The sequence below is a fragment of the Syngnathoides biaculeatus genome, chromosome 16 (assembly GCF_019802595.1).
Source record: "Syngnathoides biaculeatus isolate LvHL_M chromosome 16, ASM1980259v1, whole genome shotgun sequence".
NCBI classification, from domain to species: Eukaryota; Metazoa; Chordata; class Actinopteri; order Syngnathiformes; family Syngnathidae; genus Syngnathoides; species Syngnathoides biaculeatus.
Window position 1 is genome coordinate 11446242 of NC_084655.1, and position 24524 is coordinate 11470765.

The 24524-nt window shown below is 41.5% G+C and overlaps 3 protein-coding genes across 6 annotated transcripts; all 3 read right to left on the reverse strand.

Annotated features, from left to right (window-relative positions):
• Positions 1–1474: 1474 nt before the first annotated feature.
• zgc:171844 (uncharacterized protein LOC100151763 homolog) lies at positions 1475–7731 on the reverse strand. The gene is made up of 6 exons (XM_061845529.1): positions 7332–7731; positions 6105–6225; positions 4488–4561; positions 3069–3183; positions 2274–2344; positions 1475–2185 (listed from the first exon to the last, which is right to left on the reverse strand). The coding sequence occupies exons 1-6, from the start codon at positions 7354–7356 to the stop codon at positions 2067–2069; spliced, it is 525 nt and encodes a 174-aa protein (XP_061701513.1). The 5' UTR covers positions 7357–7731; the 3' UTR covers positions 1475–2066.
• A 363-nt stretch (positions 7732–8094) lies between these two features.
• On the reverse strand, positions 8095–13062 carry mfsd6l (major facilitator superfamily domain containing 6-like). Of its 2 annotated transcripts, none has more exons than XM_061845528.1 (2): positions 12482–12774; positions 8095–11440 (listed from the first exon to the last, which is right to left on the reverse strand). In XM_061845528.1, the coding sequence occupies exon 2, from the start codon at positions 11397–11399 to the stop codon at positions 9699–9701; it is 1701 nt and encodes a 566-aa protein (XP_061701512.1). In that variant the 5' UTR covers positions 11400–11440; positions 12482–12774; the 3' UTR covers positions 8095–9698. The 2 variants fall into 2 exon arrangements, with proteins under 2 accessions (XP_061701512.1, XP_061701511.1); XM_061845527.1 differs by lacking the exon at positions 12482–12774 and adding an exon at positions 12867–13062 and having other exon boundaries at positions 8096–11440.
• Positions 13063–13296: 234 nt separating this feature from the next.
• On the reverse strand, positions 13297–24512 carry LOC133514135 (phosphoinositide 3-kinase regulatory subunit 5-like). Of its 3 annotated transcripts, none has more exons than XM_061845523.1 (19): positions 24380–24512; positions 21304–23960; positions 21016–21118; positions 19982–20082; positions 19819–19887; positions 19602–19740; positions 18583–18652; positions 18318–18495; positions 18066–18234; positions 17172–17240; positions 16292–17073; positions 16063–16185; positions 15411–15542; positions 15082–15175; positions 14936–15012; positions 14429–14522; positions 14248–14330; positions 14061–14179; positions 13297–13816 (listed from the first exon to the last, which is right to left on the reverse strand). In XM_061845523.1, exons 3-19 carry the CDS (start codon positions 21113–21115, stop codon positions 13672–13674), a joined length of 2544 nt encoding a protein of 847 aa, XP_061701507.1. In that variant the 5' UTR covers positions 21116–21118; positions 21304–23960; positions 24380–24512; the 3' UTR covers positions 13297–13671. The 3 variants fall into 3 exon arrangements, 2 of the variants coding, with proteins under 2 accessions (XP_061701507.1, XP_061701508.1); XM_061845524.1 differs by lacking the exon at positions 24380–24512 and having other exon boundaries at positions 21304–21481; positions 21598–23606; XR_009798723.1 differs by lacking the exons at positions 13297–13816; positions 24380–24512 and having other exon boundaries at positions 14124–14179; positions 14429–14539; positions 21304–21438.
• Between the last annotated feature and the right edge of the window lie 12 nt (positions 24513–24524).

Sequence of the window (24524 nt, forward strand, 5' to 3'; positions counted from 1 at the left end):
AGTCTATACTCTTCATGATGTCCTGCATCCATCCATTACCCAAGTCGCTTATCTTCACAAGGGTCGAGGGAGTGCTGGAGCCTATGCCAAGCTAACTTGGGGCACAAGCCAATATTGTATGGTCTAATGTAAATTCAAACCAACACCGTTAATAGCCGTATTTTTTTAATTTTTAAAAACTCATCAATTGATGTGTTGACATCACCTAAGGATATGGTAAAGAGGGACGGAAATGCTAACGTTTCACCCATGTGCCAATCCTGCTGTTACACTGCACCTTAAGACGGTGACTTTCCAGATTTTACAATACCTTATTTGTAGCTTTTTGACGGGAGGATTCAGAATGGATCCCCAGTAATGCTTGTTCACTGGAGATTAAATCAAAGCAACACATTCTAATTACAAGGTTATTACTAATACATTTTCTATTCAATAATAGAGAACAAGGAGTTGAAATACTTTTTTTTTTTTTTTTAAACCACATGCAAATGTGTGTCACAAACATTTGCGGTAGTCAGAAGTCCAACACCACGGCGCGAATGATCCATGGTTTGTCAATACATATTCACAAGACACAGAAGTACTTTATTGTATTTGATGCCGCTCATATGTCGCAGACATTGGGACCAAAGAAACATTACTCAATAAAAGTGCAGCTTGCTTGGTCAGACTCTCAACGTGATTTGTCTCCAGGACTGAACTATGGATTAGTCACACTACAGAGGGAGGTACAGTCACCGCTGTTAAAGAAAAGTATTTAATTGGTGATCCCAGATGCTACGTTTCCAGGGGACTTTTTTTTTTTTTTTATGTCTCAGCCAACTCAGCGAGACAAGCCGCTTTTCCCACCAACACCCAATTAGGGTGGGTTGGCATGTCTATATATTCACACTATGGAGCCCACTAATTAGTCTTCAGATTAAATACAGCAAGGGACTGTTGCCTCTGCGTGGCTCCGTTCATCTGCAACCGCATGTGACAACAGCCTTCCTCTGCCTGCCAAGGACTGATGTCATATAACTACATGAAGAGGCTGAAGAAAAAAAAAAAAATATTAAAAAAAACAAAACAGTGGGGCCCTGCTGAGTTCAAGTTATAGATGTTTGTTGCCATGTCAACAGTGATGCAATGTTTTTATTTCGGTCACTGGATAATAAAAAGGAACTGCTTACCATTCACATTCAGCTAAATCATATTAAAACAAAGTATTTAATATACAATTCTCTATTGGGTTGGTTGTTTAAACGACAATGGTTTTTTTTTTAGTGATTTCATTTCAACCAGGAGACCAGGAGGTGACGCTTCTTCAAGCCCACCTTGTGTACGAGCCACAACAACTGTTAGTTGTGGGGGGCAAAGGAATGCAGCTGAGGAACGCTGATAACTCTCAAACCCAGTACTACAACAGCATGCCAAAGCACTCGTATGCCTGACAAGTTATTAAATCAATTTTAATTTAACACAGCACACTGTCTAATTTAATAAACATCTTTATTTCTGCACACAATGTCAAATGACTGAAAGATTCACTTTGCAGGAAGATACTCAAGTATAATAGCACTGAATGGAAATCCAAAAATGAAAATGACTGACAGCCTAAAACCTGATAATATCAGTGATGATAATTGCACAGCTAAACAGCTATTATTTTACTTTATTTAGCTTCTACCCTGTGGTCATTTAACAAGACTGCATAATATATGATGGTTTGGATTGTACATAGACAAACACCTTAAGATAATGCAATCTTTTCATGCCACATCACGTTACCACGCACACCTACATTTGTGTAGTTTAGATTTTGATGACATTATAACACGTCTTTCGAGTGGAATTTCAGACAGCCCCTCAAATGTATTGACTAACTTTTAGAGGTGATCTTAATTTAGCACTCTCTCTATTTCTGAATGCATGCTTAGCCCATTTTCACAACTTGCTTTTGTCTTCACCCACTAACACTTTCTCCTTGCCGTAAAATCACAACTAACATCTTAAAATGAACCAAGTTTGGCTCACCAAAACTGTTGCTGTGTACACGGTGAAGTGTAAGCAAGCACACGGATGTGTTACATGATGGCGCACGTGAAGCCGCAGCAGTCTTTCAGCAGCGTTAGTCCAGTTTTAGTTATTAATGGTGCTGCGGGATGATGAGATTTGGACACCACCTTCTGATTTTGTAGAGAACCTGATTTGAAAGGGAGGCACAGGAGTAAACGCTCAGCTTTATCAATTTTGTCAAATTCATTTGAAGGAAATTGCAATGTAATGCTTACCTTTTGTCCCCAAAATATTTTGCAATCTGGGCTGCAAAAAGGCTGCCATTTCTCTGTCTTCTTCTCTTTCTCTGTGGAGAACAATCGTGAGAATAAGATAAGAATCATGTTACAGTTTTATATTAGCCCTCTTAAGCGAAACCTTGTAAAGCACAGGTCTCAAACTAAGGGCCCCGGGACCAGATCTGGTCAGATCATGATTTCATGTGACCCTCAATGGTAAATCAACTGTATCAACTCCCATTTTTGTTGAAATCTTTATCAACATTTCAAATTGGCATGTCATGTAAATGATAACGTTGCGGTACTGCAAGCATTTTTATATTACTAAACATCAACAATAGTTTAAAAACCCATTACCCTTGATTTCTGATTACAAAACTAGCTTAAAAAAGAGGCAGTTAAAAGATTTTTCTGCTTTCACAGTCATAACAACCCCCCGAGGGAAAGCGTAACTACAATGCGGTCCGTGAGAAAAATTAGTTTGACACCCCTGTTCTAAGGAGAAAGACCAACACGGAAGGGTCTCAAGACAGAGGTCTCCAACTGATGGGATTTAAATGAAAAGCAATCAAAGAAGTAAATCAAGTGAATAGCACGGAACTACAGAGATGTGGCTAATTTATTGGGAAAACACTGAAGTCGCTAGCCAGGGATAATAACTTCAAATGGTTTCGACATTCTGCCCATTGCCTACGCTTCTTTCTCCCGACAAACGAGGGGCTGATGATGTAGAGGTTTAGCTTGTTCGGTACGGAGGCAGCGTGATAATTTGCCCCCATTCAATCACCTCACCTGAGCCGCTCAAACTCCACATCGTCTACGAGGAAGTCCCTGGTCTCCACCAGCTTGTTGATCTGCTGCAACAGCTCCTCCTCCCTCGTCCTGTCCTCCTTGGACTTGTCTTTGTCTGTTCAACAGTCACATGACATGGCACAGTTTTTGTCACTGACATTTTAAACATTGACCAAGAACAACAGCCACACCCCCACCCCCAAATAAAAGGCATCTGAGTTCAATCAATGCATTAAAATTAGATCATTCTCTCCAAAGGTTATCTTCTGGAATGAAAATGTTACATCTGATAAACACATAAATGCCACACTTCCGTTTTTACTCCTATTTTTCCATGAGCTCAACTCAAAAGACCTAATCTGTGTTGGTGACTACTTGTCTTTTACCCAGATAATGAATCAAACTCAGGGGGTGTGGCATTTAGCATGCTGATTAGACAAAATGATTGCATTTGAATTTGATTCAATTCGATCACCAACAGTGAGTTAAAGTGAAAAGAGAATCAAAACCAAATGAAAATAAGATATACAGTACCACATCACTTACTGTCAAAGTACACTATGTATCACCCACGTGAGCTGAGTAATTTTAAATTTAGCTCGACTACATCAGAATGAGTATTCCTCCGTTACTCATTTTGAAATATTAGCTATTAGCTTCTGTTGAAAATAGCAGAATGAAACAAATTCCACGTTATATAGCAAAATGACAAAATATAGTCTATTCTTTTCCTGTATTATCCCAATAGTTCTTTGTTGTTGTGCGACTTTTTATCTTGTTTTTTTTCCCCCCATCTGTCCTCCTGTCTTGGTGGTTGTACCAAACTCCCTTTACTCTCCAGCACAAGATAACTGTATGAATAGGTCTCTTTCTTTCTTTCTTTTTACTGCACTCCCACATTTGCTCTTTCGTCTTTTTCAGAGAGGGGCAGAGACGCGAGACAACTTGTTACCTATTGACTCTCTCTCTTTGCAAAGATATTAAGACTAAAAAGGACAAGATAGCTTCCTGATTTAATTTCCAAAACACATGCAAAAAAAATATGTACATATTCAAGTACCACGCGCCATGGTTCTTTTCACTCTATTGAGGAAAACGTCTTGTTCTTGGTATCTAGTAGCTATTTATTTCCCGTAGACTCAATTTAAACACTTTCTACTGTGGTCTGATCTTTTTAGTTGCCACAGCAACGTTTCTCACAGCTCCAGATGTCATACTAACTTAATGGGTGGGGGGAGAAGAGATCATCATTGGTCAGTCCATACAAAAAAAAAAAAAAAAAGAAGAAGAGGTAATTAGCATTAAAAATTCAGACTTTCAGGTCATTGCTGATGACAAAGTCTTCTCGATAGATACATAATACTGTAGTGTGTTTCACAACAGCTGCACTCAAAGGAAGCAGCCGCTGTTCGAATGTACCTGGAATTGAGACCAGTTTCTGCAGCTCCCTCTTCAGCCTTGTGATTTCATTACACAACTGAATGTCATCCATCCTGGATAGGGAAAAACATTTCATTCCACAACAGAACCTCCTCATCAATGGCACTTTTATCTAACAATAATTTGTTTTCTAAATACATGGGAAGGAGCAGTAGTTTAAAATTTCTTATTCTCAGAGCTTCTTTATTTCAGGATTATTTGTATTCCAAATGACGCTGCCCACTGTCAATTCCAGTGTGAGATGCGTTAAACGTCAAGTGATTTTACGAGCTTTAAAGGAGCGACTGTTGCATATAATTTAAAAAGGGAGACGTGACAGTTGCATTGTGCAAATAAAGCAATTTCTTTTGTCCCTTCTCATGAAATGAATCAAAACGCCACACTGCTGCTCTGCAATCAGATCTCATTTCACTGTCTGACCCAGAGTGGGTTCCGGTGTTTATCTGTGGCCACCTGCTCATTTACAGTGCGTGCACACACAATAGTGGTAACGAGACACAAAGACAGGAAAGACAGAAATAGAAACTCTTGAGTCTGGATGGTTGATGGTGAAGTGTGTGAAGTTTAAAAGTTTCACGTGACGTGATGCTAATTTGCACAATAATGAAAAAAAAAGTCAATTTCATGAAATGTGTTTCTATTTCAGTGATGTTCTGGTGTATTCAAATGGATTCTATTTATATGCTCTGGTTTTATTTTGTAAATCTCTTGCAGGATTGGGATCCTGTAAAATAATGGCTATGGACCTGAACAGAAAGCTGTCAAAATGAAAGTTGGGACTCCGTTTCATAATGTGGGCTGTCCACACACGTCTCACAATCATGACACAGATGGCTGCTCTCTCTGACATGCTGGCGTATCATTCAATTCTCCTGAGTTACTAGTGTATGTCTACATCCTACCGGAGCAAAGCTGCAATGTTACACCACTGCAAGGGTCCCACTTCCAACACTGGAATGTGACAGCAGTAGCTTACCTTATGTTACTTGATCAGCGATGACCATTAAACACAATGGAAAACAACAAAATCTGATAAAAATATTGTAGCTACTGTAATAGCTGGTTGTCAATCAGTCGCAGGGCATATCTATACAAACAACCTTTCATACTCATATTACCATCAATGGAGTATTTTGAGTGGTCAATGAACCCAACATGTTTTTGGGATGTGGGAGGGAGGAGGAGCACAAGGAGAAAATGAAAACTCCACACGAGAAGGCCAGAGCCAAGATTCCAACTTCAAACGGACATGCTGAACACTAGGCCACAATGCTGCCTATGATTAAATTAATACCGCTGATAAAATGAAACTGACAGAGCGCAAAAATAACCAGTTGTTAGATTTTTTTTTTTTGTGTGTGTGTAATTCAGGGATTTAAGTTGCTTCTCTAGTGACAGTCATGAGCAGTGAGCATAAAAAGTACTGTTTACTAAAATAATTTTTGCAGATCAAGTTGATGGATGAAGGCTGATGAAACAGTTTGCATGTTCACCTTAATAAATATGAGCACCTGATTTTGTACAACAAAGTGGTGTGATGGATGTGCACCTTGACACGTGTGGACAATAATAATAATAAAAGCTACTGCATCTTACATGTATCTTAGCTCTGATTCTCTGCGCACAAGGACGTTTCGTAGTCGCTCAATTTTGAACAGCTCCCCTTCAATGTCCTCAAGTGTGACTGATGAATCAGCCATGGAGATGACATCTTCTCCTAAAAAAATGGCAGTGAGTGTACGGGGTAAATAAAACAGATGCTAATCGCAGGAGAATACAAAATATAGGAGGTAAGATAAAGTCACCCATGTGCACCCGTCCTTGTAAAAACAAAAATATTTATACAAATTTGTTAGAGTTTAATTTCACGTTACATGAAGCTGAATAATTTCAGTGTCACTGAATAACTACACCAGCCCCCCCTGCAACCCTCAGCCCCCCCTCTACAACAGCCTCCTACTCCTTTACTGCTCACCAGTAGCGATGAGTCACCCAGTAGAACTGAGATTTACTTTTAATTACCTGTGCTTGGCTGAAAGGACATTTACACTTTCGCACGGTGAGTCATTGGGTGACGCCGCAGCTACAATCCAGCTGGACATTCATGTGGTGCTTCCAAAACTTCATTCATAAAAATGCCCAAACGTTGTCATGGGATTTGGTGAAAGTCATGTGGAAAGTGGGACTGGCCCTTCTGTTTCTTCCATTCCTCTCCAATGCGTCACAAGTCTGCAACTTTATCAACAGCTGGTGACTGTGGATACTTCCCCCACCCTCCCAAACACCTGGATAGAAAATGTGTCACCTTGCATGCACGTTATTTAACCTTAAGTGATAAATAATACATTATTAGAATGAGTCGGATATCTGCAGGAGCCCTGATACAGGACCAGAACTGTCATTTAATATATTTTATGTTATAACACACACTTAATGTCGACATTTCCAGAAAAAAGATCACATCATTGTAGAATCTTCAGCCAACCAGTAGCCAATATACAGTATGTGCAGTAGGTTTTACAGGTTTTGTGAGGTATTGAACCAGACAAATCCATCTTACTTTCTGTTGTCTACAAAACAAACAAAAAAAGCATATAGATACGTGGTGACATTTTAAGCCACATTTTTAAATTTGTTTGGGAAGAAAAAGCCATAAATGGAAAAAAAAAATATTCTGAATACATGGACTTGTAAAAACAAGCAGACATTCTAACTCAATTATGTGCAGTCCATATTACCAAATGTTTAAAAAAAATAGAAAAAAAAAGGCTTTCCTACCTAACTCGCATCACAAAAAACATACATAAAGCTATAAAAAGTCACCTGGTTTCCCATGTGCTTCATCCATTTGTGCCCGTTTGGTCCAAAGTCGTCTCGTTCAGAGGATGTCGTCTGTTATTCCATGTTTCTCACCAATAGTCCCTTTCAATAGTTCAAATACCACAAGTAGAAGATCCAACGAGATGCCGTTGCCTTACGAGAGGAAAACAGGTAGATATGTGCGCTGATGCTGAACCCACTCCAAGACTGAAGGATATGAGGGGAACCACAGGCTGCTGCTCTATGCTCAGAGTCGGCCCCTAGTGACGCACATCTGCAACGGCACGCTACAAGCCGGTGATATGCACAGCAACTATCAGTGAATATAAAAAATATTGACTTCAAATGAATTCTCTGCATGCACTTGAAAAATTACATTTTCAATGTTTAAATATTGTATACATTTGTATGCATATGTTTAAAAAAAAAAAAAAAAAAAAAAAAAAACCTCAAACAGACTACTCCTATCCAGAGATGACAATATAACAGTATGAAACAGTGCCACATCTGGAGAAGTTCTGCATCAATATTTATCTAATAAAATGAACAAAGCACAAAATGTCCTAACAAAACACAGTATACTCACCAGAGATTGTGATTAAATGTCTTAATGTGCACAGATCACTACAGATATGAATGAAAAGGCAACATAGAGGCCAAAATCTGATTTCACACACACAAAAAAAAAAACCTAGTATCCACATGAAATTTACTGGAAGCAGTAACGTCAAAAGAAATACTTGTAAATTAAGACAACACACGGTTGGGGGGAAATTCACACAATTTTATAGAACATATATTAGACTTTAAATTCTACATCAGTAGACTACATCATGGGTGTTTAGACCATCAGAAAGGCCTGATATGAATGCCTCGCAACATGAACAATATTCAAAGCGGCATGCTGGAGGTTGCAAGCCTGTCCTACTTCACAGGCTTGAAAAAGCAAATAAGAGCGGGACAGCTGCAAATTTTTAACACTCTACTGAGCTCTTACCGCAAAAATATCAGAACGACAGAGCTGGCTCTCTCATCAGAATAACCTGATTGAGTTTGGCTGTAAACGACAAAATACGGATGACTCGGTTTCGCACAACAGGCTCTAGCGGGGCCGGCCAGATGTTGAGCAAGTTCGGACTGCATCTGTTTACTTTAGGGAGCTCCTTGGAGAGCAGTGTTCATTCATTCATTACAACACAACAGTAAAGAGGGAAAGATTTGGTTTTGAATGTAACAATTTATTGCTCAACACAAATATTACACAGACTTGAAAAAAATCCTCAATTCACCTCATTTTAGCTTCACAAGCAGTTAAACAGATTATGTGCCACATGGGAGTGATGGAATAGGACACCACAGTAGTTTAACATCGCCTTGTGTACACAATGTTGTATTTGCGATCCAGTAAGAGGATTGACAATTGAGCCTGCTTCTTGTAAACAATCCCGTTTAGGTGTTTGACTTGGGCTGAAGGCCTAGTGTGCATTTACACATTTCAGGACATTTGATGCCCCCACTCCATAAAACAACAAAAGAGTCAATGCGAGGGTGTAAAAATGACTCAAAGTAGATTATTTTATGGTGGATGGGTATTCTTTTGTCATCTCATATAAAGACTACATTAAACCTCTCCAAATTCATAGTTTCAACCTTCACAAACTCACCTATTAGCTGATTTATTTATTCTCGTTAATTACTGAAAAAGTCAAAACAAAGCAATCAAACTATTCGTGTCAATTGTGTTGAAATCCGCAGTTTCATTTAGACCCAAAAGGTTTTGCTGCGATCTTGTGCCATCGTGGTGTCTCGAAAATATCTTGACGTCCGTTGAGGAGTGTTGTTTAGCTCCAAATAGTGCTTGGTTGCCATCTTGTAGCAGCTTACGTTTTGCTCAAATGCTTTCTCATCCTGGAAGAATTTGTGAATTGTTGGGTAATTTGGGGGAATATTATGACTGATGAGGACCATCTCATTATTTTCTTTAATGCCAGGTTTTGGTTAACGATTGCACTACTCTCAAACGCATTCGATTGTAGTTTAATTTGAATACCATTAAAAATACATTTTCCTTGAAAGAATGTTACACATCTTACAAATTCTGCAAAGTTTTGAGCACAACTCTATAGGTGCTTAGAAATCTCTCGGTGGGAGCGTCATCAATTATTTTCACAGATTTTCGCTAATCGCTTCAGGGCTCGCTCCCTATCTTGATAAATAGTGGGGATTCATTGAATCTTGTCTGTAACAGAGAGACAGCATTGTGTGGACTGAATACATTTCTCCAAACTGGGCAAAATTGTTCTATATTTGTGTTAAAAGATTCCACTTAAGTGTTTGCCGTATTCATTTTCTGTGATCGGGCTGTAGGGGTTAGCGCTTTAGTGTCTTCCCGTAATTGTTGGTAACGGTGCGGTCGTCTTCCATTGCTTTCTCGAGCCAGTCTCTTTCTTGCTCGGACTCAGAGTCACTGGCCTCACTTGCATCTGCTGCCAAAAGGCGAGAATAATTGATCCTGTACTGGTTGGGGGCATTCCACTGGAGCGGAGGCAGGCATACGCACCACAGCAACAGAGCCACGGCCACGCCCCTGAAGAGCCATACGAGCCCAAACCGGCGGACCACGAACCCCCCGGCGAAACTTCCCAGTGCACTCCCCAAGTCTAAAAACAATGCATTGTACAGCCTCTTTATGTTCCTCTCTGTTCCCGGAGTGGCAACATCATCGCTCTGCACCTTCACGGCCCACCAAAAGGCTCCGCAGCTGAAACAGCTTAAAAATTGTGCAGGCAGCACCGTCCACGGCCCCCACAGGAAAGAGTAATACAAGCATTGTAATCCAAGAGTGGCTGCCCCCAGCGTGAGCAGCCTTCCCGAGCTGAGCAGCCGAGTCAGTCGGACAGCAACTAGAGGGAAGGCGGCCTGCGAGAGCAACGCGAAGCCGAGGGACACCCCCATGTGCAGCTCGGTGCTGTCGTGATCCTGCATCTGCCACAAGAGGAAGTTGTCCACGGCGGAGCGTGTCACCCCCACCAGCAGAGCGGTGACCGCACATAGCAGCGCTCGCTGGGAAGCGCGCACCAGCTGCACGGCCTTGAACAGCCGGCTCACCTTGCCTTGCTGCTTGTTCAGGTACAGCGGGAGGAAGGCTGCAACCACCAGAGCCAGCGATAACACGCCGGCGTAGCACAAGAAGTGCGCGGCACTCCTGGAGGTGTGACCAAAGATTAAACAGTTTAACCGGCTGACCAGCAGCCCCGCTCCACCGACGCCACATGCGGCTCCGAGTAAAGGCCACACCCCGGTGCTGCTGTAGTGGTCAGAAGCGTCGGCAAAGTCCAGATAATCGTACAGGCCGTCATCTGCTGTCCACTCTAGAGGGGCTGCCACCAGCTCCCATGCACACACAGTGATAAGTATCAAGAAGAAGAGTTGGTGTTGAACGTCCATCATCTTCAGGCTTGACAGAAAATCTAATTGACCTTTCTCATTATGTTTCTCCGTGTCCAGAGACTTCTTCTTCCTGACCAAGGCGAGGGTCGTCATGTGGACCTCAACAGAGGTGCTGTTTTTTGGCTCTGCTGTTCTGTTTATTCTTAGCACAGGAAGCTGGGAAATTCTGTCTGCTGCAACAGATGTTCTGCCATGGATAGCATCAGCAGGAAAGGTCAAAGTAGATTGGGAGGAAGGAGCGGTGCTGACTTTTTGGTGAGACTCAATGGGGGTGCTTTCCAGATTAGAACCATTGCAGGTATTAACATACGATTGCAGATCTACAGGCGGGAAAAGAATCACGACCAGCGCCACCACGGATGAACACATCACAGAACCGTGTACAACCACTCGCCTCTTGTTGTACATCTTGGCGAGCAGGCTGGCCAGAGGGCGCCACACCAGTGATATGAGGTGCTTGGTGCCCATGACGATGCCCGTCATCTCGGGAGTGAGGCCTAGCTGCCGGAAGTACAGCGTGAGGAAGGGGAGCAGGCAGGATTTGCCACAGGAGTACAGGAAGTGAAAGGCTCTGGCCAGAGCGAGGGTCTGCTTGATGTTGATTTGCTTTGTCTTCTTCATGGTGGACTTCCTGGGTGCTTGTTTGTCTTTACATGGAGCAACTGAGGGACACACACCAGACAAAAACTAAATTCTCCCGTATTTGTTACACACCAGTGTATTTGGTTCATAATCCAATCAATTTGAGTAGCAGTTCAGAAAATGACAGCAGAAATACCACATTCATCCATCCATTTTCTTAGCCGCTTATCCTCACGAGGGTTGCAGTGAGTGCTGGAGCCTATCCCAGCTGTCAACGGGCAGGAGGTGGAGTACACCCTGAACTGGTTGCCAGCCACTCGCAGGACGCATCGAGACAAACAGCTGCACTCACAATCACACCTACGGGCAATTTAGAGTGTCCAATTAATGTTGCGTGTGTTTGGGGAAGTGGGAGGAAACCAGAGTGCCCGGAGAAAACCCACACAGGCACGGGGAGAACATGCAAACTCCACAACAGCTGGGTCCGGGATTGAACCCGGGACCTCAGAACTGTGAGGCCAACACTTTCCAGCTGATGCACCGTACCGCCAGAAATACTGCAATTTATCAAAAATCGACATCTTTTTACATTGAGCATATTTCCAAAATACTAATAGCAAAACAAAATAATAATAAATGACCTCTTCATAGAATTATGTTGTATTAATTTCGCAAAGGTATACATGCACATCTGAATAAATTTGAATATTGTAGAAAAGTGTTTATTTCAATAGTTCAATTCAAAATTAACCATCCATTTTCTTAGCCGCTTATCCATCATTTATATTTAAAATAAACGTTAATTCTATAAATTACAATGAAAACGCCAAACACGCAATTTCAACAAATTAGAATTCAATACTTCTGAAAAGTATTGAATTCTAATTTGTTGACCGTTGATGACCTCGATCAACTTTTTGAATTGAAGTTATGGTTGAGGTCTTCTACCATATTCTGATTTATTGAGATCGCACATTTCCGCGTATTTTTACTCCATGTAAAGTTTTTTTTTTTTTTTCAAGTGAACCAAAGCAACCATTCGACAGGTGTTTCTAATACGTATCCAAAGAACGAAGAATGACTCAGTGCAACCAAAAATATAAAGTTGATAAAGTAAATACCGTATTGACGTCGTCAACCAAAAATGAGCGTTAATGGCCCATTATCTTCGCAAAGCAAGATTATTGCATTGCACATGCACAGTTCTTGTACAAGTGTACCCGATGAACGTGGCAGTTGAGTGTGTAATACACAAACCACACAGACGCTTAAAATGTATGAAATGAATATGAGAAAAGGAAAAAAATAATTCCCTGCAGGGAAATGGCTCATTTAGTGCCGTCGAAAACAATAAAGAACTTGCTAGTGACGAACACCTGCCGGTCTGGATTCACCGGTTCGCTGAGGAATCCCGGAGCACGCGTCCACGTCACTATTGTTAGTATTCTCACTTTTACACTTCAGCTTCAATATTATGCCATCAAAAATTCAAAGTTTTATTTTTACCTCTTCCCAGCCACACTCCGTAAACCGGTGCCCAGTATCTTTTCCATCACGAAATTCAGAATTTCGATCACTTTTCGCTACCTCCACCTGTTCCAGAGCAACACTTGTTCGGCCACCATACAGCACACCTGAACAACCGTTTGTAACACTGCAGCGACCCCTTTAGGCACGGAAGTCAAAATGTCCTCCAATATCATCTGGCCACGCTACTTTGAATAATTTACATACATGTGTGTTTATATACACTACATTTTTGAAGACGTGCCCGTACATGTGAGTATTTGAAAACACGATACACCTGCCCAAAATCCTTTCTTACTCTGGAAGCTGGAACATAACTCAAATCCATTAGAGCACAAGTGAACCCACGCTGCATACCTGCAATGAAGTCAGGCAAGTGAAGCGCTACATTATCACTTAACACACAACACCCAAGATAACTATTTTATTCAGCGTTTGAGACAAACTAGATGAAACACAATCCCACAAATAGCTTTAAAAACAAGCGTTCATAGAAAATCTAAAAAAAAGAATAAAAATAACCTATCAGATTTTTTAATATAGCACTTTTGAAAAATATATTAAATAATGTATAAATAATCTGCTACATCTCGAATGTATGTTGAACCTTTCGGCATTATAAGGATGTGACAATATTACAAAAAAATCTTGACCGGTGATCACAACAACAACAACAACAACACTAATAATTAAAAAAAATATAATAACAACAAATATGTATTTTTAGACAATGACCATATGAATAAAAGTGGATTAATACTACTACTAATAAAAATAATCATCATCAGTATGAAGCAGAAAAAGAGTTGAGGGGAAGGCAAAGCATGGAGCAGTAAGATGGGTGCAGCGGCCGGACTTGGCCGGGTGAAAACCTGCAAGACTTCCAGTCTGAACTGCTTCCTGGTTTGCAGCACAAAGACACGTCAAGCCTGCGGATACAGACACTCATTTATTGACATGTACCGAGGGCCCAAATGGCTAAAAAGCGGAGCATTTTGTAACGCATAAGCAGTCCTCCTCATTATGTACTGTGACTAATTGAATCAAAAATATCCATTCATTTTCTATTGCTCTTGTCCTCAAAATGCCAAACGTGGACTGGATCTTATTGTAGCTGACTTAGGGCAAAAACCATGACTACGCATGGGTTTGTTGTAAATAGCTTTGAAGCACCTGGTAACACTTTGTAGGAACTTCCGTTCGTCTTGATCCAGGCACACAACGAAGGTTGTCCCGGGATTCGCACTCCTCACCTCAACTCTGTTGACGTTCACCTCTGATTCAGAGGAATGCTACCAGAGGGACGTCAAGGGTAAACAAACAAAGTGGTTGCTTTCGATGTGGAAGATAACACATTTACCTGGCTCTTGCTCTTTTTAGACTTGGCACAGTATTTCTTTGTGACCTCCGACACTGACAGCCGCAAGCTTTCAGTTCGAGACTCTTGACAGACAGGATTTAATACTTACAAATGCACTTAGGATACTGAAAATAAATATACCCCCCCCCCCTAAATCAATAGATAGACTAATGTAGCACACCTATATGTTCAGTTTTTCTGGGGGTTTTGTGAATATTGATCGAGGTGCAGAGGATTTCTGCTCGGGTCCACTGACTTCTTCCACTGCAGGCCACCTGCAACCACCAAACAACTGATTTGGTTTACAAATAGCTGTTCAATGATTAAAAATGTATAAATATTTCAATCCCTGATGGTGCTAAATGACACACTCGGAATAAAGTGCACACAATATGCATTCCCTCCCGCCCCCCAATTTAAAACAGTTTGTGTCTTATGTCTAATGGACAGTACGTCTCGTGGTTTCTGCAAATACCCTAATTATCCAAAATTACACACTTTCCCTCCTCTTTTTCAAGCCTTCCTATAATTACACAAACGAGTCACTGCTCATTTCGCCATCCAAACGATTTAGATACAGACGCGTTTTTGAAAACAGGCAACTTTTAAGAACATTTACGTGGCTGTGTAATCTCAGACAGAGATCCACATTTTTGTATACAAGCCATAATTTGTTCCCTTGTAGCACCTTATTATAGGCAACACTTAGTGTCAAGGGGACAGCCACGCTCTCTTCACCAATTCCGAACCTCTTGCTGGCAGCACCTGTGAGAACAATGACGTGGAGATTAGATGAAGCGCGCGTCTGCTTCTGTTTGTCGCAGTGTGACTCACCCATGGCTTTGACTGCTCTGGTTGCAGCCGTGTGTCCGAGCTCAATTGAATGAATAAACACTTCAGTCCTCTTCTCTCCGCCAGAGAGGGTCAGCTGTGCAGATGAAATCAAACTAGAAAATCCCATTTTCTGTAAACCTAGCTTGCATATTTTTGGTATGGTGAGGGAACTGGAGTACACGGAGAGAAAACATGCAAGCACAGGGAGAACATGCAAACTCGACACAGAAAGGCCAGGCTGACTGTGAGGCTGTGCGTTGCCCATATCTCAATAATTTTGCAATTGACATTAACTAGGATATATTGCATGTGGGTCAGCTTTTACTAACCTCAGCCCTGTAGAGTTGCACCAGGACAGGTTGGTCTGCATGTCTACAGTAGTAAAGAACCATGTCAGCCATCAAGGGAAGATGCTGCACTCTGCCATTGTCCTCTGGGATGTATTCTTCCTTCCGTGCAGGCTGGGCCACAGGAAACACATTAATTGACATACAACAATGGATTTTGTTCACTTAATTCTTAAAAAAAAAAAAAAGAAAAATCTGTGTAAGAGATGGTGCTAGTGAGTGGCTGTAATGACCTTAACTTTGACTAGATAGCGCCTGGTGTCTTTGCCAAAGTGCTCATCACCTACGTGGCATCTGTAAAGCTGAAGCTCTAAGATGAGAGAAACCTATGGAGTGTGCATGTGAAGTATTCCGGAGCAAATCCTTCGAAACATTTCATCACTTGGAAAAGAAATTAAGGGCTAAAAGACCTGAAAAAATATCTGTTGGCAAGAAGTGTTTGTGTCTTGATGGAGTGGGAGAAAATTAGTTGGACAGAAATATAAATATTGACAAAAATGTTTGTTCATTTGTCATTTGTCTATGAAGGTGTCGAAATTGGTGCTGATCCATATCAGGCTCACACTTAGTGCTGTGTTACTTATCAACCTAGGAATGCAGGGAGAAGCGTGTTCTATGATATCAGTGTGGTTACCTGGCAAAGGACGTCTGAGGACAGACTGAGCAGACTGTGGATGCTGCGATCATACCAGGGATCCATCGTTCCCAACATTTGCGCTAAAACTGCACTGCTGTCCTCCTGGGAGATACCATTGGGCTGCCAACAACGTGCGAGAGGGATTAGTAACAACTGAAGGCCCATGTACCCAAATCCACAGCCCACCAGTAGTATGGAATCAAAAGTTGTAAGCAGGTGATCTCACCAAAGAGCCATCTTTAATTGAACATCCAGTTTCAGTTGACGAGTGCCTTTTTCTCGGCTTTCCGCCGAATGTCCTTTTCGTGGGGACAAAGTAAAACTGCAACTTACACATCTCAGTGAGTCGGGGACATTTAGCCTCTTTCTGCTGCAGGTCGCTGTAAGCCCTCGCGAGCCGCCCGGCCTCCCTGTCCCGGCCGAACACCAGTACTCGGACCAGAGTAGCCGCCTGTGCCCCGTCGGTTTCGTTGCTGCTCAAGATGGGCCTTCTGCGGATGCAAAGATGCTTCTGTGGGGAGGGAGGATCTTCTCTGGAGAGAGGAGAGGACCCACGAAATTCATGTAGAAGGTGATTGTGTTTCGATTGGGATTGTTTTAGCTGTGTGCCAAGACCGCGTGGGTTTTTGAGGAACCAGGAGAAGTGCTCTATGCCTATGAGGCTTTTGGATTTCTTCTTGGGTTTCTTTCTGAGCTTCGACTGACTCTTTTGTCTCTCATCGATGACTACATTTCTTGTATCTTCACTGAAGTCACTTTCCACACCTGATGAGCTGCATGTTGCGGACACAGAGCAGCTGGAAGAGGGACAGTAACCGGACAACATTGAGTCTCTTGAAGACGACGAGGCCGTGGAGATACAATAGTTCTCCGAGCCCGGATCCTCTTCATTTCTCTGCATGAGGTCTTCCTCCAAATCCATGTCAGTGCTCTGAGCTTCATCTCTTTGGAGACGCGCCAGTGGTAAATCCACGTAGCATTCCCTCATCAGAATATTATTGAGAAAATCTGGAATATGAAGAAAGTTGTTACATAAATAAAGATTTTATTTATATATCTGGTGAGATTATGTGTTAGTGTAAGTCTGTTCAAAGAGTATCAGTCACCAAAATTGTCGTTTTCCCAGAAGCTGGTGTGACATTTGGGAAAGGGCAGCGCAAAAGTCTCAGCAAACTCTAATGAGATGGGGAAAAAAATTCCAAGATTGATGTCAGTCTTGACAGGCTGGTCAAGCAAATATTGATTCACACTGAAAATGCATACACATTTGTCACTGTCCATAGTTACTATTATTGGTGATTACTGCTTATGAATGTAGTATAAAAAAATGGACTGATTACAATCCTCTGGACCCCATCGCAGGTAAACCGAGTGAAGGGGTGTACCAACATGGGCATGCAAACTGTGCTGCACCTCTTGTTAGAAGCTTTGGTAAGGGGTTCGATGCCTTGCTCAGGACACCTCGACAGAATCAAGATTCAGACGAGCATTTATCCAACAACAAATCTGTCATTTTTTTTCTTTGGTCTACATAAGTTTAATGTCTGCTCTGTTTCAAAACCTTTCAAAGTCCTTATTGATACACATAATGTATAGTTACAGTAAATTCAGTGGGTATATACCGTTATAATTTTTTTTCAACAGATTCTGCTGCTGCTGCTCAATATGCAGTCTCATTGTCTGGTGCTATACTGTAAGTATCTACAAGATACTTCAGTTCTTATTGTTATTTTTGGGCTTGCTGCTGTTGTAAAACCGGAACGTCCCCGTTGCATTGTCATTACCTTAAATAATTCGAGTAAATCCTTTGGATGGTACACTGTAACACGGAAAACAGTGAAGCTTCTGTGGTTTCCAGGGCAACCCTGATTCACTTACCTTCGTGGTCAATATTGTACAAGAGAGCCCGATTGGGCTCTTTTACATTTGAGCACTTGTGCTTGTGCACTTTTTAGAAGAATAAAACCACCGCTGCCATTGTGCCGCTCTAAAGTACTTGCCTGTATCCAAGTAGTCATCTGCAGTTGTGGGAATAAGGCTTTGCTGGAGCTGCTCTACAGTCTGGAGAAGACTTTGTCTGGCAGTGCCGAGATCTGCTGTGGAGGCTGCTGTCTCCATGCAGCAAGTTACTGTCTCCAGTAGCTGCTCCAGCTCAGCAGGCTCTTTTGTCTAAAGCAATATTGAGAAGTCAGTTTTAGCAATAAATATCCCAAAACAAAGGCATCTGAAGATAAATGGGAGCTGGTTGTCACCTGCAAGGCATGGCAGAGTCTCTCTAGGTGGACTTTGGAGCCCAGAGCAGCCTGGAAGCTGTGCAGTATGAGGGTGATGGTGATGTCCCGCTTGGACTGATGGCTGACACTCAGCTGCTTGGAAACTGACTGGACCTCAGGTGGAATGTCTTCATCTGGACTTATTAAAAGAACTATCCTGATCAACACAAACAATCATACACAAAGAGATAAAAATATCAATGAAATTCCAATATGCACTCTTTATATCTCAGCTTGATCTTACATAGTTTTGGTGTGTTGGTTCTCAGTGGAAATGCCTTGCTCTGTCCTCACCAGTCTTTGGAATGTTATGCCTAAATCAAAAATAGAGTCATTTTTTTCTCTGCATACCATACTACTCCGACTTCTACTTGGACGACTACTTGTACTCCTCCCGCATCTCTTGTTTCTTTAGGTTTTATTTCTGTCAGTCTGGATGATTGATGTCATCATAGTGCCTTTCACAGGTTAGTCTCGGTACTACGACAGGCATCTAGTTGGGGGTTTCAGACTCATGACTTTTGATAGGAATATATCTTTAGATGTGTGGTTGTCTGGGTTGGGTGGTCCTTTGTTACATAAATTTCATTTTTATTTTGAGCATCATCTATGGTTCACCCATGTGATTTTTTTTTCTTGTAAAAGACTTCTTTGAAATATATATGAAACACTCAAAGAAAAACCGTCAGTAAGGCAGTAAAATCAGTGTGCATTTTTGTGTCACAAGATGAAATATTCTTTGCCATCCATCCCATCCATCCATTTTCTTTTGCCACTTATCCTCACGAGGGTTGCGGGAGTGCTGGAGCCTATCTCAGCTGTCAGTGGGCAGTGGGCAAGGTACATCCTGAACTGGTTGCCAGCTAATCTCAGGGCACATCGAGACAAATAGCTGCACTCAAAATTCTCATGTAGTGGCAACAATTTAGAGTGTCCAATTCATGTTACATGTTTTGGGATGTGGGAGGAAACCAAAGTGCCTGGAGAAAACCCACACAGGCACGAGGAGAACATGTAAGCTCCACAGAGGTGGGACCAGGATTGATTCGGACCTCAGAACTGTGAGGCAAACGCTTTCCAGCTACTCCACCGTGCCACCTCTTTGCCCTCTGTAACCTTGAAGTGTTATAAACCGATATCATTGTGGATTGAGGACCCCGACACACGACACCCAGACCAGTAAGCACACACGTCAAAACAAAACACAGTGGACACAGTGGACGGTAAGTTGATTGTAAATATATTTCATGTCCTCGGCTTTACCCGGTGCTCTGAGTTCACTATAGATGATATTTAGCAGGCGTCGGCAGGCGGTGCAGTAAGGATCTGGCCAGGACAAGAAATGGTGGAAGAGCAGGTAGGCCTCCAACAGCACATCACAATCTGGGTCAAGGTAAGGTGTCTGCGAGAGAAGAAAAGCTGACACGTGATGGACTGTATGGTCACCACACAAAAGATGTTTTGATTGGCAGCCGCTCACTTTTAAAAGTGTGGAGGAAAACAGGAGCGTAAGAGGGACCACCAGTTCGTACTGACATTGCACAAGAACCTGTGAACGCCAGAAACTTTCCTGATCAAAGCGCAGTCATCCCTCATGGTGTGCTGACCAACATGGAAAAAGGGTTTCGCTACTTGAGTTTTACCTCCTTTGTTTTCTTCAGAATTGTATGCAGAAGAAAGGGGAAGTTGTGGGGATCTCTCATCACAAGTTCCTCCAAGCACCAGCGGTTCATGCACAGTCCGGCTGATCACAGAAAAAAAAGCACGCAAGCAACTCATTTCTCTTTTTGGGTTTCACTGTGATGACAGACGGTAATTATCTTGTCTGTTGTTTTCTGCTATTCATATTCTTATGCTCTCTATTTTTACAACTTGCGCACAATGATTAGACCTCCCCATTAACTTCTTAACACACTTTTGGGCTACAATACAGGGGATAAAAGGGACAGTATCTTGGCCTCAACCCCTCGTGAATTTACATGCTCAATCCAAGATTATAAAGAAAAGTCAAATTTGTAAACATTTTTTTTTAGTGCCCCGGAATTGAATGGCGACTAGTCCTGGGTGTACCTCAACTCTCGCCGAGAGTCCACTGGGTTAGGCACTAGCTCACATGTGACTAAATGACACAAAATACTTGTTTTTAATACCTAATATCATTCTATACAAAAAATAGAATAGCTGATGTCATGGCATCCCTCAAACTAGTTGACACTTCTGCTGTTTGCAGCCCAAAAATTCAGTGGTAGAACTCAAATAATGTAAACAGTAATCTTCTTGACATGGGGTATACATCTTGGGTTCCCATCCCCGTTTGTTTTCCCTATCTGTGTGAACATTATGCTGTCACAGCATCTGCTTCAGAGCCAAAATGCACCAAATTATTCTTTTTTTGTTATTCTGTGTTCTCTGTGTGATAAAAAAAAAAAAAAAGTGTTTAATTCTTGAGAACCTCAAGAGGACTTACTCATTTTACCGTTGTTGCTGTTACTTTTGTCTTCACTGTGCTCAAAAACATCAAATGTATATTCACATAAGAAATATATCATTATGATTATCACTTCAGGGTTCGGCTTTTTTTTCCCATGAATATGAATATCAGCGATATGAATTCCAACTACTTCTAAATGTCTACATTGCGGCTTGATGCGATCCATATTTTGCTGTCGCTGCTTACCGTTCCAGAGTTGCTTGTCAGGAGTGTTTAATTCAAGGTCACAGAGGCAGCGTTCAAGGACGTGCTGTATCCGATCCTCCGTGCACGTGTTTTGAGCCATTGTCTAAAATTACAGTTGCACCAGACACAGATTAAAAAGGACATTAAAAAAATCTAATTATATCACCCAAAAAAAAAAAAACCCTGCACACAACATTTTCCATTAGCTAATACATTATATACACTATATAGAGAGAGGGTGGGGTGGGGGAGACAATTACAGATCATTATAAATAAGAAAAGACTCACTTGAAACAGATGTAGAACAAATGTCCAGTGTACACAACGCAGCCGGGTACTTCCTACTCAAACCTCACTCGCAGATTCACAGACTACACAAGTGGGCCGGCGGAGAACAAAAGCCACATCTACTTCTTTTTTTCATTCAGGAATTTAGCAGCCGAACATCAACTTTGTCTCTGAAAAACTGAAAACGGAAATGACAGTTCAAGTACAACTTCCTACTTGTAACCCAAATTTCCCAAATGAAGACACACAAAGTATTAGTGATAGAAATAATGATTTGAATAATAATCAACTTACCTCTTGTGCCAATGATTCTGCATTTGGCTCTTTGGAAGGAGCTTGTTGAAGATATTGCCCATTATAGCACAAAATCTCCACATCCGTTAAATGAGAATGGAATGGAAATTACTATGAGATTCCTCAGTAGGCGTGACCTTTGCATGTGGATGCTCACACGGATGTTACATTATTGTCTCACTTGATTAGTGATGAATGGCTTAACAAACAAAGCAAACTAAATGGTAGCAAACATGGGTTGACCTGTGCCCGTCAAAACAGGAAAAAGCCTCCTCTGGGACGGTATCATGTCTTCGCTGTATGGTGGAAGCGTGTATTTGTGTCCTTCCTCTCCGATACATGCATTTGCCAAAAGTATTTGCTTACCTGCCTTGACTCACATGTGATTTTAAGTGATATCCCATTCTAAATCCATAATGGTTTAATATCATGTTGGGCTGCAATTTGCAGCTGTAACAGTTTCAAATCTGATGGGAAGGCTTTCAACAAGCTTTCGGAGGAGCATTTTTGGGAATGTCTGCGCGTTCTTCCAAGAAGTCCCACATTGATGTTGGATGAGAATTTCCCGACTCACCGTTTGACCATCCAAAATCACTTCGAGATGGAATTAAGGTTCATAAAAACACGGATGAGAGAGTTTGGTGTGGTAGAACTTGATTGCCCTGCACGATCCTGACCTCAACCCTATAGAACACAGGTGTCAAACTCAAGGCCCGGGGGCCAGAACCGGGCCGCCACATGATTTTATGTGGCCCGCAAAGGCAAATCGTCGATCAACATCGATGATTTTGGTTAACATCTGTACCAAAATTTCAAACTGTCACATTTCATAAATGATAACTTTGACATATTACAAGCTTTTTTTGTGTTACCAAACATGAATAGTTGAAAAACCCATTCCCCTCGATTTCTGATTCTAAAACTACCTCACATATAATGTGTCTAATATGGTGAAACGGTTTTATTGTTTCACAGTCATAACGGCCCCCCGAGGGAAACCGGCCCTACAATGTGGCCCATGACAAAAAACAGTTCAACACCCGTGCTATAGAACACTTTTCGATGAATAAGAGTCATGCCTTCTTCTTCTATATCATTGTGTAACCTCACAAATGTGTCTGGAAAAATGGTCATAAACACACTCTCGAAACCTTTTGTGAAGCCTTTCCAGAAGAGTCTCAGAACTGCAGTGGGTGTACCAACGTCTTATTAAACACTATGGATTAAGATCAGGACTTTTCTGACTCAAAGCAGACAGGCAAAACCTTTTGGCAAAATAGTCCATGAACTCTTCACCTCTATGATCATTTCCCCAAAATCTAAACTGGTATGACACCAAGTGAACAACAAACAAACAAAGGACACATTTCTTGCAAACCAAATTCTTAAAATTAACACAGTAATCCTTTCATTCCTTAATGTGTTTGATAATCATCTAATTTACATTGCAACTTTTGACACTCTTTAAAATTGCTTAAAATCGCCTAGAATGGACAAAACATCCTCATTCTCACGAATGAATTGGTTAAGATTCTTGTAATTTCCTCAATACCAGAATGTAACTTGTTGACGTTCAACCTAGTTGTTCCATGCTTTCTAAACTCATCTCCTGTTGCGTGGACCAGCCTGCCCACTTTCATAATTAACCTGTTTTATCCACTTTTTTTATTAGGTGGTGTGCTGTGAGGTTTTTGAGATGTGCCTTGGCTCAATAAACGTTACAAAAACCCGTCTGTGATTCACAGTTGGGTCTTGACTGCTTTTTGTTACAGACTTGAATTATATCAGTTTCTGATCAAGTTTAATTCTCTGTAGCCTATAATGTCAGCCACCTCCTCCACCAATCAACTCCTGACCGCTACTTGTGTCATATCTAGTGGTGTCTAATTGTGTAACTGCATAAAAATAAAGATTAATGGAACAGTACAGTACAAACCAAGAAATTAATCATGGGTTGCCTCAGAAAGTAAATTGTACAGTTTCTTATCTGCAGCTGAGAAATCTTCTTGATAAACTCCACACCGATACGAACCACTGGAGGAACAAAAATACAAAGCCCCCATCTTCCTATGTTGGTGTGCTTTTTCAAAATAAACCCAGCAACATCGCAAAACAGGAAGTGAATGAGTCAGGTGTTTTTTTTTTTTTTTTTAGCTTGACATTAGACATTATTTTGCTATTATAAGCAAAGCATTTTATATAACAAGGTCTAAGTTCGTTTGAGGGGTGGCCTAAATGGATCTTATTGGCTGTCAGAAAACACAAATTGACAAATGCTTATAAAAAAAAAACAAGATTCACTCACATTATTGAAGGCAAGGGTGTTCTATTCATTGTAGTTGAAGGGTCATAGATGGCCTGATCTAATGTGTGGTAAGCCGGACCAGAAAAAACATCACAGCATTATTATAATACGGTATTCGCTCGTTTATTATTGCGGGCTCTAGACCACGTCCCGCAATAAGTGAACTCTGTTGTTTTATGTTTTCTCCATTTTCAGTTTTATGTATTAGGCCAGGAAGTGTTTAATTTACCACAAAAAATACATTGACTCAAAATCCCTAGATACGTTGAATTATGATATGAATATTAGAAAAATTGCAGTAGTCTGTGCCTGTCATTTGATTATCTACAGTACGTGTGAGCATGACACTGTAATTGATCGCAGTGACAATACAGTATATTCATCCAAGGAGTGCAATAAATATAGTGGAAGAGCTTTGTGTACATGTGGTACACATTCTTCGCCACAAGATGTCGCTGCCCGCCACCGGTGACTCACCGAGGTCGGTCCCTCGCCTCTTTCGAGGACAGAGAGGACCCCCTTTTCCTTTTCTTTTTCTGCAGCCCACCACAGATGGAATGGGGCAGACAGAGCCGAGGGTGGCCAGAGGTGTGACAGAGTGTGGACAAACACAGGCATAGAC

What these genes read in the sequence shown, in the direction of transcription:
- zgc:171844 (XM_061845529.1), bottom strand. Translation starts at nt 7,356, where the DNA reads ATGGATGAAGCACATGGGAAACCAG. An exon ending in GTGGAGTTTGAGCGGCTCAG is followed by an intron (nt 2,345 to 3,068) that starts GTGAGGTGATTG and finishes TGTTCTCCACAG; the next exon opens with AGAAAGAGAAGAAGACAGAG. An exon ending in AAATATTTTGGGGACAAAAG is followed by an intron (nt 2,186 to 2,273) that starts GTAAGCATTACA and finishes CTTTCAAATCAG; the next exon opens with GTTCTCTACAAAATCAGAAG.
- mfsd6l (XM_061845528.1), bottom strand. Translation starts at nt 11,399, where the DNA reads ATGAAGAAGACAAAGCAAATCAACATCAAGCAGACCCTCGCTCTGGCC.
- LOC133514135 (XM_061845523.1), bottom strand. Translation starts at nt 21,115, where the DNA reads ATGGCTCAAAACACGTGCACGGAGGATCGGATACAGCACGTCCTTGAA. An exon ending in CAATTAAAGATGGCTCTTTG is followed by an intron (nt 16,186 to 16,291) that starts GTGAGATCACCT and finishes CGTTGTTGGCAG; the next exon opens with CCCAATGGTATCTCCCAGGA. An exon ending in TAAGTGTTGCCTATAATAAG is followed by an intron (nt 14,523 to 14,935) that starts GTGCTACAAGGG and finishes TGGTGGTTGCAG; the next exon opens with GTGGCCTGCAGTGGAAGAAG.